Source organism: Triturus cristatus, chromosome 2_2, assembly GCF_964204655.1.
Source record: "Triturus cristatus chromosome 2_2, aTriCri1.1, whole genome shotgun sequence".
NCBI classification, from domain to species: Eukaryota; Metazoa; Chordata; class Amphibia; order Caudata; family Salamandridae; genus Triturus; species Triturus cristatus.
In genome coordinates, this window is record NC_140582.1 from 928,492,798 (window position 1) to 928,508,218 (window position 15,421).

Genomic DNA, 15,421 nt, shown 5'->3' on the forward strand with positions numbered 1-15,421 from the left:
TACATCAATTACAGGAGCCAAGTACAGACATAGGAGAAAAAACATTAGATATGCCATGGCATAAGGGCTTGAAGATATAGAAACTATGAATGCCCGGACTGGGGTGCCTTACCAGAGCTGTGCAGTTGCACCAAAGCTGCAGGCCAGGATTGAAGCACACCGGAAGGGCTACGTGTGGATGCAGTGCTGGACTAACAAGGGCTGCTGCAAGGTGCGGCTGAGATGAGTGCACACAGTGTGCGTGTGCTCTGGAATTGAAAGAGGTGCTTCAAGTTAGGACTGGTCTCGGCCCTGCAACCCCAGTGGGGAGGCACTTCAGGCCAGACATAATCGCACTTTGGCAGGTGCATACTGGCCCTCTGCTCCGAAACAGCAGGGGGCGCTGCAGGTGAGAACTGAGGTGCATGTCGATGGCAAGATGCTGGCATGGCAAGTGGGGCTGTAGGACAGACCTGGGTGTATGGGGCTGGAGGGTGTCCATAAACCTGTAGGGTGTTCTGGAACCATACAAGTTTTGCAGAACCGGAGGGGGGGGGGGGGTGTTCTCTGGAGGACTTTCTCCAGTAAATATCTGTGAACAAGTCAGAGGTTGCAAGAATTGCACAGTGTAGCACTGCATACCCCTGGCGAGGCCCCGAGGTGCTGTCCTAGATATGACCTCTCTCGCTTCGCTCCTGCTATGTACTTACTTTAACGTACGTATACAACACGGCCTCCTCAGTCTCCGGAAATGTCTCTAGACCCGGTCCAACCCTGCGCAGTCTCCTGTAGTCATCACGGGTCTGACTACAAGGTGGCCCGGGTCATAACCTGATTACACTCTCCCACGTCACGTGGATAGTATGATGTGTTATCCTGAGGACCGGGTCGACACTGAATGTAAAGGCTCTCCGTGTGAAGGCGGGCTTGTGTTGGGCCTGACCTGGAAGCGGTGGAACACGCGAGTGAAGGGACACGTTACCACTTGAGCCCCCCTCTATCACCAGGAACCGGCGACCTTCATCTGCTCCCGGGGACTGCCCTTGATTAACTCGGGACACGCACGCTGTGTCAGGGACAGCTCAGCGGCCTGCGATAATGGCGGAAGCCGCTCTCCATAACGAGGTGTCAGCAGGGCTGGTAATATATATGTAAATAAAACGGGAGCGAGGCACGCCGCTCTGCAGCAGAGAATCTGATGACCCCGTGGAGAGGCACGGCTGAGATAATGAACCATAAATCTGAGCGCGCCACAAAGCAGAATGAAAAAAACATAGTGCTTATCGACTAAATGAAGGAGACAGTATAACGCCGCAAGTAAATGATCCAGTCCTGATGGGCGGTCCCAAAAGGAGACAGGGCGGTAACAAGGAGGGACTAAGAAGCCTCATTATCAAGTGGAAGCCAGCCTTTACCATGGACGATGACGCCAGCCTATGAAAAATATGGGCAGGGCTTCCACGCTACTTCTAAAAAAATACCCTAATAAAGCATGCCTCGCAAAGCCTGCAGCGCTTTTCGCTGCAACGCTAGGCGATACCTAAAAAGAAGCCATAATAGTTTGGGGTGTCTTGAGCAAAAGAAAATGTAATAACAGACTATCCTAAATAGTAAGTAAAAGACTGAATTTTACGAGAATAACTTCTCCGGGTTGGGAGCCAGGTCTCGCAAAAAATGCCCAACGTAATAGAGAAAGTATCAAGGACGTCTCTGCTCGTCGTTGGAATGGAAGGCAGTAAAGCCGCACTGGAATCCCTTAAACGACTCAGTAATGGAAACTGTGCTTTCAAGCTCTGAGAACTCTGTGCCAAAAAAGAAAGGACACGTGTTGTTCGGTGCGGCAATGTCAACATTGTCAGAACGCGACAACTTGAAAGAGTAGAGCGTTGTTTCATGCAGCCATGCTGGAGATGGATTGAAGTTCAGATAGATATGGGTGGTTGCTCTGATTCAATAGCTTTATAAGTAGTACAGAATTGGATCATTTTACATAAAGGCAACCAATAGAGTATCTGGGTAAACAGCAATATTTTCTAACGGTAATGGCCGGTCTGGTTGTTGATTGGAGTATAGCAAGAGGTGTAAGAGTGGATTATGAGATATCGACTAGAATAGCCTTGCACAAGTCTAGTCTCGAAAACCGGGGCATTAAGGCATTTTTCCAGGTAGAGCTCAGGTCTGAAAACAAAGGTTCTGACTTTATTGAGGCAATTGAGGAAGAAGTTTGCATATTTTGCCACCTTGTTAATATATATTCTAAGAGTTGGATTGGGTCCTCAGCAAAGCTATTTGGTCCGTTGGATAGAGTAAAGAAGAGCACGTATAGAGATTCAGCAGGTTCAGTATTGACTCATTAAGTTGCCATCCATGAAAAGTTTAACAAATTAACTGTCTTTTGAGGGTGTGAGATGGCATATGGAAAGTAGTGTATCTTATGCCACTGTCTGTTGAGCAGGAAGGTGTAGCCATATAGTCAAGTACCCCTTTTTAAACTGGTACATAGTTGTTGCACATAAGGTTTATTGGAAAATGTCCGGGTAACCATTAACAAATGATAATTGGTTTGACATAAAGTCCTCCAGAATATCTTTTATGAAAGCGAATTCCAGAAAACATATAATTGAACTTAAATTGCGTGTTTAAGTAAAGTGAGGTATAGTTGATTATCTTATCATATTGAAACATCTCTGGCAGTGGATAGAGGTATCTTCGTGGCTCTGCACTGGCTTTTCAACAGTTCTCAGCAAATAGAAATGGGTAACATCCTTTGAGAGCTTTTCCTGTGGGATTCTGTAGGACCCCACTCTCTTATAAATTATTTTTAGCTCGTACTGGCCAAGCTTTTTACAAGCACCTCGTACATTATCACATATACACAAATACAAACCGGACCCTCAATACTTTTTCCAGCTTGAGAATTGATCTGTCTCAAGCCCACTATAAAGCATCTTTGCACTGGATGAACTATATCAGTGGTTCTCAATATTTTGATTTCTGGGGGCCCCCGCTTAATCCCAACTGGTTGGGAACCACTGAACTATGTCATGTACACATACCTGCCGTAGAAATCAAGTAAACAACATCTTCAGTAAAATCTATCAGCACTCCTTTAAGTGTTTAAGGTTATTACTCTTTGTACGTAGCATCTTTGTGTGTTTTCTTTTTTTATCTGTGTGTCTTCTGTTAGTATTTATTCCACATCCAGAGGTCCACAGAAACTTTAAAATAATTTTTGCCAACACTTGTTTTGTTCTAGATAACGATTTCAGCTTAACGTCACCAAGACTAGAAGTAGCTAAAAACATCCTTAACATCTACTCAATTTGGAATATACACAACAATAAATCCCTGTGTCATGATTGGTAGTGTTCAACGCATTTACCTCTTCAGTGGTGGTAATTGTAGGAAGCTGGGTTTCTGTTGCAGTAAACCCCCCACATTTTTTGCCTGACTACTAATGCACTTTGACTTGATATGCCATGGGTCCCTGCCAACCAGGTTCCCAGGGCCTGTGTTCTTTCCCAAAACTGTACCTTGTACCACCAATTAGCACCTCTCTGGACACATGTCAGTCCCATGTAACAGGTACCATGGGTACCAAGGACATTGTGGCGAGGGAAGGCCTGTAAGGGCTACAGAACTTATTGTGCCACCCTTAGAGGCCCTGTACCTTTACACACACACACACACACTTCCATTGCAGGCTACGTGTTTTGGTGCGGAACAAGGAGAAGAGTCGACATGGCACACATCCCTGTGTGCCATGCCTACAACCCACTGCCCTGGCATACGTCAGCCACCCCTCTAGCTGGGTGGTGAGGGTACAGGTGCATGAGTCCTGTACCCCTACAGTGTCTAAGTCAACATTGTAACATTGTAAGTGCAGTAATGCCATCAAGAGTATATGGTGCTGGGTGTTTGTCATTACGAACTCCACAGCACCATAATGGCTTTACTGAAAACTGGGAAGTGTGGTATCAAACTTCTCAGCACCTTAAACCTATACTGATGCAAGTGTGGGATTTAATGAAAAATGCACTCAGAGGACATCTTAGAGATGCCCCTCTGAAAAACGACCAGCCACTGGTGGGTTCCCTGACTGGTACACACCAGCCTGCCACCACGAGACATGTTTCTGTACCCCTGGGGTGGGAGCCTTCGCTCCCTGAGCCCAGAAATAAAGCCTTCTCTGGGCGGACGTAGTCACACTTACCCCAGGTCAGGAAGAGCCATCTGTGGCAGGGAAGCTTCAAAGGCCTTGTCGCCTTTCGAATGCGACCCCCAGCCTCTCCTGATATCAGGAGCAGTCCCCCTTACTGTCTCCACTCCTTTTCGGCGATAATATAGATGGGAAAAATTAGAGTTGGTGGCTGAGGAGCCACTAACTCAGGCTGGACAGTTGGATAACATTGGGCATCAGCACTATGACCCAGCCGCCCTAGTGCCGCTGAGGGTGTTGTGAGAATGCATTCTCGACCCTGGGGGAACCCCAGAATACCAACTACCACAAATACCTGCAAACCGTTAGCTTCATTTCCTTTCATAGCATTGCATTGACTGCTTTTCCTTGAAAATTATTCTAAGTGTGGAGTTGTTTTGTATGAAACACTGAAAAACTGCTAATGTACAAAAACTACTTACCTTTATGCTAGGAAATGTCTAGAAAAAGTAACTTAAAAAGTAATCTAAAAAGTAACATACAAAGTAATCTGGAAAGTAACTGCAAAGTCATTTTGAAATATTGACTTACCTGTAATTCTACCAACTACGTTTGAACCTGCATTCAACTGTAAAACATTGCATAAGATTTTGCAAAGAATTATTTCACTTACTTGCACCAGGCTCGGCTTGGTTCTAAAAATAAAATAACTTAATAATATTTTTGATACAAATTGGTCTGAGTTCAGTCTTTGAGTGTATGATGATATCATTTGCTGCCTGAGTGTGTACAACAAATGCTTAACACTACCCTCTGATAAAGCCTTACTGCTCGCCCACACTACCACAAATAGAGAGTAAGGTGCTATCTACTTTTACCACTGCCTACCTTTGTGGTTCCTCTGAACTTTGTGCACACTATACCTCACTTTGGTATAGTATATACAGCTTCCTACAGTAATGTCATCCATGAACTCATGTATTTCACAAAATGTCTAAGAGGTAACATGTGAAATGGTCTTTGCCATGTGGTTTATAATGTTACCGGAAGCCCTTGATGGCAGTATTGGACCATATTATTTGATTACCTTTTGTGCATCTCCTCTCTGCCACCCTTCTATCTATATCAACACTTTTATTATTGTTGCTGAGGGAGGGGCTGTCCTTACACTCAGCAATAGTCATAAATATCCTATTACACTCTGCCCACCTGCATATATACTCTATGGAAAAATACATGTGGCCCAGTAACACATTATATAGATCGATTGTACTGACATTCACACATTTGTTACTATAGTGCAAAGGTCAAATTTCAGTTTATTATCACGGTAGAGCGAAATGGACATTGGGAAAAAATGTTTACTGCTTCGCACAGTGCATATTACAATTACTTTACACATGCAAACAATTGTCCTAATGGACAAAAGGCCTCTTCAATATGGTTTATTATACTGCATTAATGTTGCCCCTTGCATCCTGGTTAGGATTAGATTTCTTTTTAAGATAAACATAACATAAGTAAGCAGTACCAATTGAACACACATTAATGCATGTATTGCTCCCGTGCATTGGTCCGATTCCATGTTAGTACCACAGTATAGCACACTTGAGCTGTAAAAAATATTGTTAGCTGCTTCTGAGATTCTATATTAAAATGACTTTACACGGGGATAAAGCACTGGCTAATAGTCAAAAAGCCTTTTCAGTGTGAGTTTACCTTACTGTTCAAATGTAATCCTTGCATCCTAATTATTTTAAATCACTTTTTCCTAAATCAGTTAGATGTGACGCTATCTAATGGCATAAACCACATTTACATTGATGCACAGAGTGCAGTATGTTATTTACTACCACTGTTGAGGTAGGGGAGAGGTATGACAAATCACACAAGGCTTCTCTCATGAATTAAAATAAGACTATATTACACTCCAAGCATCTGCGTACATACATACTTTACATAGTATCGATTTTCCATACAGATCTTATTGCATTTAGCTGAGAAATTCCTTAGATGACCTGGACTTGCCTCTCCAATTTCAGTCGTAAAGAGGAATTTGCAAATAGAGCCAATTTCTGTTACAAAAATCCTCTAAGTATTTCAAATGTATCTTGACTACCTTAGTTTGTGCCGTTACGTGCAGAATAGTTTCAAGTTAATGCTATGATAGTTTTGCAATTTATTATGTCCTTTGTGAGTGTCCACCAGATAGATACATTTCTGGTGCAAGATGTTTAACACACAATTGAAGGCAGTTACAGCATGCACCAGGTTAGTATATTCTGTGCTGGAAAAAAGGCTGTTTATAACTCCACACATTTTTTCACTGCCTTTGTATCATTATCGAGCCTGAGATATAATTTACAAATAATGTTAATGTCCCTTTGTGTCAAAGTGATAGGTTTAGTGGCTAATCTTGGGTCATACAGGTTCTGGGGACCATGGGCCCGATTCACTAAATCGGGCCCGGGGGTGGAGCTTCCGGCCCGGAGGCGGAGCTTCCGGCCCGGAGGCGGAGCTTCCGGCCCAGAGGCGGAGCTTTCGGCCCGGAGGCGGGGCTTCCGGGCCGGAGGCGGAGCTTCCAGGCCGGAGGTGGAGATTTCGGCCATAGCTAAATCGGCCGGAATCCCCACCTCTGGGCCGGAAGCTCCGCCCCCGGGCCGGAAGCTCCGCCTCCGAGCCGGAATTTCCGGCCCGAGTGCGGACGTAAGTTTAGTAGTCGTAAATCCATTCTGTGAATAGCAAAAGTACTAAGTTCATTCTGTGAATAGCAAAAGTAGTAAGTTCATTCTGTGAATACCAGAAGTACTAGGTGCATTCTGTGAATACCAGAATGGTACTAAGTTTAGGATTTAGTCTTAAGTTTGTTCTGTGAATCGGGCCCCATGTGTTTAGCGCAGAAATATATGGTGTGTTTATCCCTGGTTAGATCACATTCACTTTTGTCTGATAGGCCCAGTATCTCCTCCAAACCATTGGCCTTCATTAAACAACATTTCTGTTGAAGAATCCAATACCCACGTGATCATACTTTCAGCGGATCACATGACATTACATTCTGTACCGTTCTTCATGCGTTGGACTGTTCATTGTGTACATAGAATGGAACAGTTTTTTGCTGTTTTACATGTTGAATTTGTGCCTCAATGTTTTTAATTTACATGCCTAACCAGAATAAGGTGGAACATTCTGGTTTAAAACTTGTGGAAATAGGAGTAGTTAGATATGTATTAAACACATAGATCGGATCTCTATTAAAACAGTTGTGCTGTTGGTATGCTTGGTGCTACATTGAAGGTATTTCTCCTGTAACCTGCAGGATCCTAAGTGAAAGAGAGTATTTATTTTAGACAACATCAAGTGGCTTAACTATTTTTGTACTAGAAAGTTGATTCTGCTTTACTCATTGTACAGCTTCTGAGAATGACCATAGCAAAACAAAGACTTGGAGATGAGGAGGTTGGGGCTCGTCACTTTGCAGCTCATGAGCGTGAAGACCTTGTCCAACAGCTGGAGAAAGCACGAGAGCAGGTAATCATGAGTTAAATATGTCTTGTTTACAACCACATTTCTTCACACAAACAACATTGATACTGTTTAGTATAGCTTTTAGTTAATTGTATTTGCTCATTGGGATTGTTCTTTCTTTGATTATTTATATTGAGTGGTTAAAGATCCCACGCACATTCAAAATTATATTTGAGTTAACAAAATTTGTAGCAAATGTGCCGTGACTGAATTATGACAGTCAAAAAAAATTTGGTTTGGTGTGAAAAATATTCCAATTCTTCAGTTTAGTAAATAACTTTAGTCTTAATTAACCCCAAGTGCTCTGAAGGATGATTGGGAAATATGTGAAAATATCCTTATATATCTACTCCACAATTTCTCCAGGTCTCCCAAAACATGTTCATTTGGGTGTCAGTGAAGGGCTATCAATGACACCTGCAAATGTTTTGCATGGAAACTTTAAAGAACCCTATTGGTCTGTGGTGAACCCTCAGGTTTGTAATTTTTGAACATTCTGGGTTTTCTGACTTATGCTAGTTTAGAGACCTGCTCAACAGGCCTCAGCTGTTTATCAAGATTTGACAATAACATTCCATTTATTTCTAGAGCATCTGCTGTGAGAAAGGGACTGTTAGAACTGGCGGTCTCTAGTTGGCAGAGTTATACACTTCTGACAAATAGGGACCCACCTCCTCTAGTCAGGGCAAGGGGATTACACACTCAGATAACCCCTGTTCACCCCCTTGGTAGCTTGGCAGAGCAGACAGGCCTATCTCAGAGGCAGTGTGTTAAGCATTTATGACCACATACAGTAATACACTACAAACGGACACAACACAGGAGTGATTATAAAAATAAGTAATTTTATATAAGGCTTAGCACAAGACCAAATAACGATAACAATATACCACAATCTAAATAAATACTCTTTGGAAGGAAAAATAATAGTTCAGGTAAAAGTTCCTTCTTAGGAAATAGTTCTTTAGCAACAAAAGTAAGTATTCTTCTTAAAACACAGTTCTTGGCAACAATGTGACCCCCACAGGAGTCACACGACGTCGAGGTTACGATATTCCCAAGGTTCGGCGTCGACCGCGAGGAGCGCTACGTCGAGCCTGGAGTCGCAACAGACCCCACAAACACAGTACCTTTAGAATGAAGCAACACGATGATCCACGGCGTCGAGAGGTCGGCGTCGATCGTGCCTCGGAGTCTGGGCGATCCGCAGCGGCGTCGAGAGGTGTCGGGCCGGAGCAGCGCTCACGGCGTCGAGAAGGGCGCAGCGTCGATGCGGTCAGCAGCGGCGTCGAGACGGGGTCACTTGGAGCTGGAGCCGAACTCACTACTCACTGGCGTCGCTACTGGCGTCGATCGGGCCTGGCGGCCGGCGGCGAAGGCTCGGAACACTGGAGCCGTACTCACGATGTCGAGCTGGATTCGGCGGCGTACGTCGAGATTGTAGATTTCCCCTGTGCGCTGAAAACACCACATTCCAGCAACAAGCAATTTCAGCAGAGGGTGAAGTCCTTTAGCCCTGTGACTTCAACAGGAGGCTGGCACTCTTCCAGCCCTTGGAGATTTTCTTGCAAGCTTGAGAGTAAACACTAAGTTCCTCTCTCCTTGTCCCTTGGCAAAAATAAAGAAGCAGCTTCAGGTTCCCCCCAGCAAACAGCACACTGGCAGAAGGGGGAGGCAAGTCCTTGGATCAGCAGGCTTCTTGTCCTTGGTAGAGGTTTCCTTGTCAGAAGTGATCTAAGTTCTTTGGTTCAGGGGCCCTTCTTTTATACCCCTTTTCTGCTTTGTTCCCTTTGTCCAAGCAGGGAAATTCCCCCCATCCCAGGTTTGTTGTGGGTGTTGCCAGGCCTAGGCACCTGGCCTATTCACTGAGCAGGGCAGGGTCATCAGCCGCCCAGCAGGAGGCGGAGCCAGTATTGTCACTGGCAGGGGCAGGGCCATCAGTCGCCCAGCAGGAGGTGGAGCCAGCATTGTGTCAGGCAGGGCAGGCTACCAGGGACTACTCTTCCCCCACTCTAAAGGTAAATACCTAATTCACCCCACACTGACTCATTCAGACCTCTTGAGCCACCCAGCCCCTGACACACAAACACCAAACCAGCAGAGACCGGTGGATAGTTGGACAAGAAAATAGCCACTTTCTAAAAGGGCTATTTTCAAACACAGAATTTAAAAACCATCCATCCTAAAGGATATGTTATTAAATTCTGAGTTCAGGGATACTAAACTCGAATCGCTACCATGCTCCCTGAGTCAGATAAGATTATAATGGAGTTAATAATCAGTCTGCCCATTCTGGCCTATGGAAGGCAGGTAGCCCTTCAATAGTGAAAACGAAAATGGCTGTAATTCACTATTAGGTCATGCCACACACATCAGGCATGACCTACCTTTTACCAACAATGCACCCCGCCCTAGGGCCTACCATAGAGGTGTCTGAAATGTGGCAAAGGGAAGGTTTTAGAGACTGGCAAGTAGGTTTCCTTGCCAAGTCGACATGGCAGTCAGGGACTGCACACAGGCTCTGCAATGGCAGGCCTGGGACACATTTTACAAGCTGCTTCTGTGGGTGGCACAACCGGTGCTGCAAGCCCACCAGCAGCAGTTAACTTACATGCCCTTGGCACACGCAGTGCACTAGACTAGGGTCTGAACAGTAAGTCAACCAAGCCAATCATGGTAACACCAATCAATGTATCAATTTAACATGGGGAGCACTTGCATTGTGGCACTGATCAGCAGCGGCACAGTGCCCAAAGCAATATTCCCACAAAACATCGTAAACAGAGGAATCCAACAGGAAAAAATGGAGGAGAAACTCATGCCAATGATGCCAGGTCTAACAGGGACTTAGCCCTATACTTTAGAAACATATCATGCTACCACTGAAAGATGTGAAACATTGTGTTACCAGTCTAGTCATATATGTATGAGGTTCAGGGGTATGTTTTTATTCTTCCCTGAGCCTGACACTGTCTATTGTGTTTCCAACCTGACGGATGTCTCGAAATCAAGTTGTTGTGGACCTGACACAAGTCTAAAACTAGCCCTCAACTGATGGCAGCTATAAGATTGTTTAGGATTGTAAGTGTTGGTCTAAAACCTATTTACGAGAGTGCAAATTAATATCAGAATTCCATAAGAAGGCCAAAGGAAAGCACTTGACAGCTGCGTTCTTTTGAAACAATGTACCTGACTGGTTCTAAGAGAATTCTAACCTCGGGGTAAAGATGAGAGAAGATTTTCATTTGTTGGCAGGACAGGGCAAAGAAGTGTGAAGGCACCTTACTCGGCTCTGCCACTGTTTGATCATGTCCTTGCAGGACTGTGCATCCCCTAGCTCTCGAGGACTTCTTGACATTTATTCTCCGGGAAGATATGCAGTCTGTTTGTAGATTTTGAGTTCAGATTACTACCAAAGGAAATTTCTTGCTCTTTAAAAAAGAGAGCTCCCTTTTGTTGTGGGGCAGGATACATCTGTTGAGGTTTCCTTGATCATCAGTGTAGCTTAACAGGCTTTATACTACATCACATTGTTGTAGGTAGGATGGAGGACAAGCATGGTATAAATGATTCTTTTCCCTGCAGTGCATGAGGTAGAGTTGCCCTGATATCTATTGGAGATATTGTTGAACTAAGGACAGTAAACAGTGCTAATGAGCATAACCTTTGCATTAACTTCCAGATGCAGAGATCTCTCTGGTTGGTTGTGGTGTCTGTAACCTTCTATGTTAGCCTTCCATCTGAGCTTGAAAGTGTTCATCTGCTGAACGGTCTTTGTTCCAGAGGAAGTGATCTTTTTTTTTTTATCCTATGTGGAGGACTGGAAGGATTTTTGTATCAGTTGTGCACCTGTGCTGACCCCAGAGAAGCATTGTACAAGAAGAATTTGTGTTAGAACTAGAAACCAGAAACCAGTTAGTAGCCCTGCTATATCCTTTAATTATATTTTATCACCAGCTGGGAAATTTTGCCTTTTCTATACTTTTACCACCAGCTGGGAAATGTTGCCTATCGTAAGGTTAAGTGGAACCCTCTGGCTAATATCTGAAAAGAGACAGCCTCATCTGATAAGGACTGAAAGTCCTGTTTCACAACAAATAGGAAGACCCGCCTCCAAACAAAGTTCTACAAAGAGAGTTTACAATTCAATTTAGCCAAAAGAGAAATGTAGTAAATTGGAAATATCACAATATATATTTTTTTTATTTCTTTGGGTCTATAATTAATAAATAGAAGACATTGTTTTAATCATCCATATTTATGAAAAGTCCTGCCATTCCCGCCATACAGAATAAATATCAAAATAGCCATTCAAGCTCCACACTTACCACTCATAGCATGACGACACACTCAATCACAATATATATTAAAATATCTCATATGTTGAGCCATAACAGGAAGGACACCCTGAACATCAGTGCTGAATATAGCCACGGACATAATCATAACAATTTTGCTTCAAAATATCAGGAGGTTACATCAATACATTTCTTATTCCACAAAGGCACCTATTTGTATTGTTCAGTATTGCATGCGCTCTTTATAAATTCAGAGAAAACATAGTATATACATCAATCATTTTTCGGTGTCAAAATGACTATAGCGCTAGTGCCGACGGTCGTTTTGTTGAAAAGGTGATCAGCTTACCACCCACCACTTTCAGGGCACTAACTGATGACTCAGAGCAGTTTAGATCACAACCGTAGAGCGAGGAAGAGAACAAAATGGCACATACCCATAGATAGTCGTTGTAAGAACACCCTGCGTAAGATTTTAATGGAAGAATCAAGCAGGGCTATTGGCCGATAGCATGCAGAACTGCCCTTATCATCCATCTTAAATATATAGGCCCTATGAACGCCTTATCCCATGTCCTAGTAGAACATCACTACAGGCTTAATTAGTTAAATATTATAGCAAGTAGTAGACTCCAGACTAACCGCTCAGCACAGAAAATATCTGCTGAAAGTCCATCCAAAACAGGGGTTCTTCTGGATTAGCTGGCAATGATGGCCTGTTGTGTTTCTTCTGCAGACAGAAAAATGCAGACAAGATTTACGGGCCACAGCTAACTCAATATTAGAGGCAACATCAACAACTAAATCTGAGGCAAACATTTTCCCGTAATGATCAACCCTGTCCTCCTCAGACACCAGTGACGGTAATGGTGGAAGATCGCCCTGGCAGAACAACGGTCAGTTGATAGTGGCCCTAGATAGGCAAAAGGTTTTAGTCTATATTTCTTGGAACAAATTCTCCAATGCCTTTTCTCAGGGTATTTTTCATTTCTCTCAGGATCTGTTTGTAGTTGCTACAACAACTGGAAATAGCGATTGGATCCCTAGGAACAAAGTGGAGGGCTTGTTATAAAGTTCACTGGTCTTTAGTACAGGCTCCATCAAACCATTCTTTAAGAGGTCTTGATTTCAGTGGTCTTGGGTTGATTAATAGAATGTCCACTTCTGCACAGTGTTTCAAACAACGCATTAATAATAATTGGTGCGGTGTCCAATGAAGGGAGTATTATATAGGGTTGATCCCTGACCATTTTAGGTGCCCTTCCTCAGGGACCACTGCCTGCTCTTAAAAAATGGAAAGAAAACTTTTCATTTTTCTTTTTGTAAAGCATCTCGTTTTCCTTTCCTTTAAGGAAAACGGGCGGCTTTATGAAAGGAAATGATTGCTTTATTTAAAAGCAATCACAGACATTGTGGTCTGCTGATCTCAGCAGGCCACCATCCCTGTGATTTTTGCGATTCCTAGGGGGTCACACATTGCGACCTACCTCATTATTATTCATGAGGTAGGTAATTTGCGACCCCATAGGAATCGCAGAAAGTGTACTGCACACTTTCATGCATGTGGTTTTGTGATTCCCTAATTGCGAATCGCAAAGATTTGCTATTAGGGAATCACAAAACATTTTTTTGATGCATCAGTCCCTAATCGTCTTAGTCCCATTTGTAGATCTAATCTCCTTTTCGGGTTTAAAATAGAACCCTACTAATACAATTGTAATTACTAATACAGCTACATGAAAGTCAAAACCCATGACAAGTTTACACCGATTTCTATGGCAACAGATGTTTTATCTGTAGTCAGATCGTTTGAGGAAAAATGTACAGCAATAAGTCAGCAGTTCACTAAAGATTTACTCCCAGCAGTTTTCTTAAGAAGTTATCATTAAGCAGTATCTTTTACACAGTCTCTTTGTTTTCAGAAATCTTCATATAGTGAAACTTAATCCTACTCCATGTTCTTCTAAAAATGTTATCCCTACCCTTCTACTGCAGTCTTGGTACTAGGTAAATCTTCCTAAAATAAAAAAGGAAATATTTTATTAGTCTTTTGGACTTTTTCAATTAATTTTGTTTCAAATGTCTTTTGACTATTGTTTTGTTATTGGAAATCCTTTCAGACAGTTTATGCAAACATTTTTGTTTTAGTGTGATGGGTTCAAACTGTTCATATTCACATCACACAGTTCATCCACTGATACATTCTGCACTTGATTTACATAGTAAGTTCACTCAGGTGCAGAAAACCTCAGACAAGGCACACTTGCTCTTTTCGATTTCCTCAATCTTTGTTGATGTTCCTCTGTGTCACTTGCAGCACTTGACTCTGACACTTCAGGAATAGTCAGTGGTATTCGATCAACTGACAAACTTGTTTTCAATCTCCGTTGGCCAAAGTTTCAAGGCCACTCAGTGTTGGGGCTGACTTTTCTACTAGTGTTGGTTCATACACCCAGTTCCACTGTTCGTTCATCTACTGTCTCAATTGCTAGCTCAAGTTGATGTCTGGACTATTCTTCTTCGTTAGAGACTTTATTGCCACTTTGTGAAATCACAGGAACTTGTGTGCTACTGTCTGCAAATCTTCCTCCTTGTGTCTCCTTGTTGTGGTGATTCATGTGATAGTGTTCCTTGCAGTCATTCAGCTTGCGGTGATGCAATCACCAGTGCTGTTTGTGGAGGCTCAAAGAACAAGATTCCTTCATATGTATCTCTTGACTCATTGAGTGTGCTATGCATGCACCTAGTTTGATACTCCATCACACTTAACAGCGTCTGTTATTAAAATCATCTGGTAGGGGCCTTCCCATCTCGACTCCAGACAAGTCTTCAGAACGTGCTTCTTGATCACGACCCAGTCTCCAGGATTGAGGTCCTGGCACTGTTCTCGATGCGGGTTTTGTATGGCAACGTCAACCTGGTGAGAAACAGAACGTACCACTTCAGCCAATCCTTTGCAGTATTCAAGTATATTGTCATCTGGTGCTCACAAGTGCATTTGCAGATGCATCAGGCAGTCTTGTTGCACATCTTATCAAGATTTCATGGGAGGATAACCTGTTTTTTTCTGTCTGGGATACTTCAGATACTCATTAACACCAGTGGTAAAGGGTCAGGCCACTTAAGTTAGGTGGAAGCACAAGCTTTTACCAAACAGGAATTTTTTGTACATTAAGTTGTTCGACGATACTAGGAGCTTCAGGTGGATAGTTACAGTACAATCTCTGCTCAATTTTTAATGCGGCACAAAGCCTCTTTAGGACCTCATTATTGAAATGAGCCCCACGACCTTAATGAAGAGAAACCGGCATTCCGTATCTTGGTATCATAGTAACAGTTTTGCTACAGCAAGGCTGTCCTTTCTCCTTGTTGTGCAGGCTTCCACCCATCAATAGAAAATGCACACTATAACCAGGACATATCTCAATCTGGTTTAAACAGGCATCTCAATAAAGTC

At 43.1% G+C, this 15,421-nt stretch overlaps 1 protein-coding gene across 4 annotated transcripts in view; it reads left to right on the plus strand.

The window, feature by feature from the left end:
• The window catches only part of CCDC149 (coiled-coil domain containing 149), a 447,317-nt gene that overhangs the window by 216,974 nt on the left and 214,922 nt on the right, over positions 1-15,421 (plus strand). For all 4 annotated transcript variants that reach the window (XM_085642338.1, XM_085642336.1, XM_085642339.1 and 1 more), the window contains exon 5: positions 7,553-7,669. In XM_085642338.1, the coding sequence (XP_085498464.1) occupies positions 7,553-7,669 (117 nt within the window). The remainder of the gene's footprint in view (positions 1-7,552; positions 7,670-15,421) is intronic.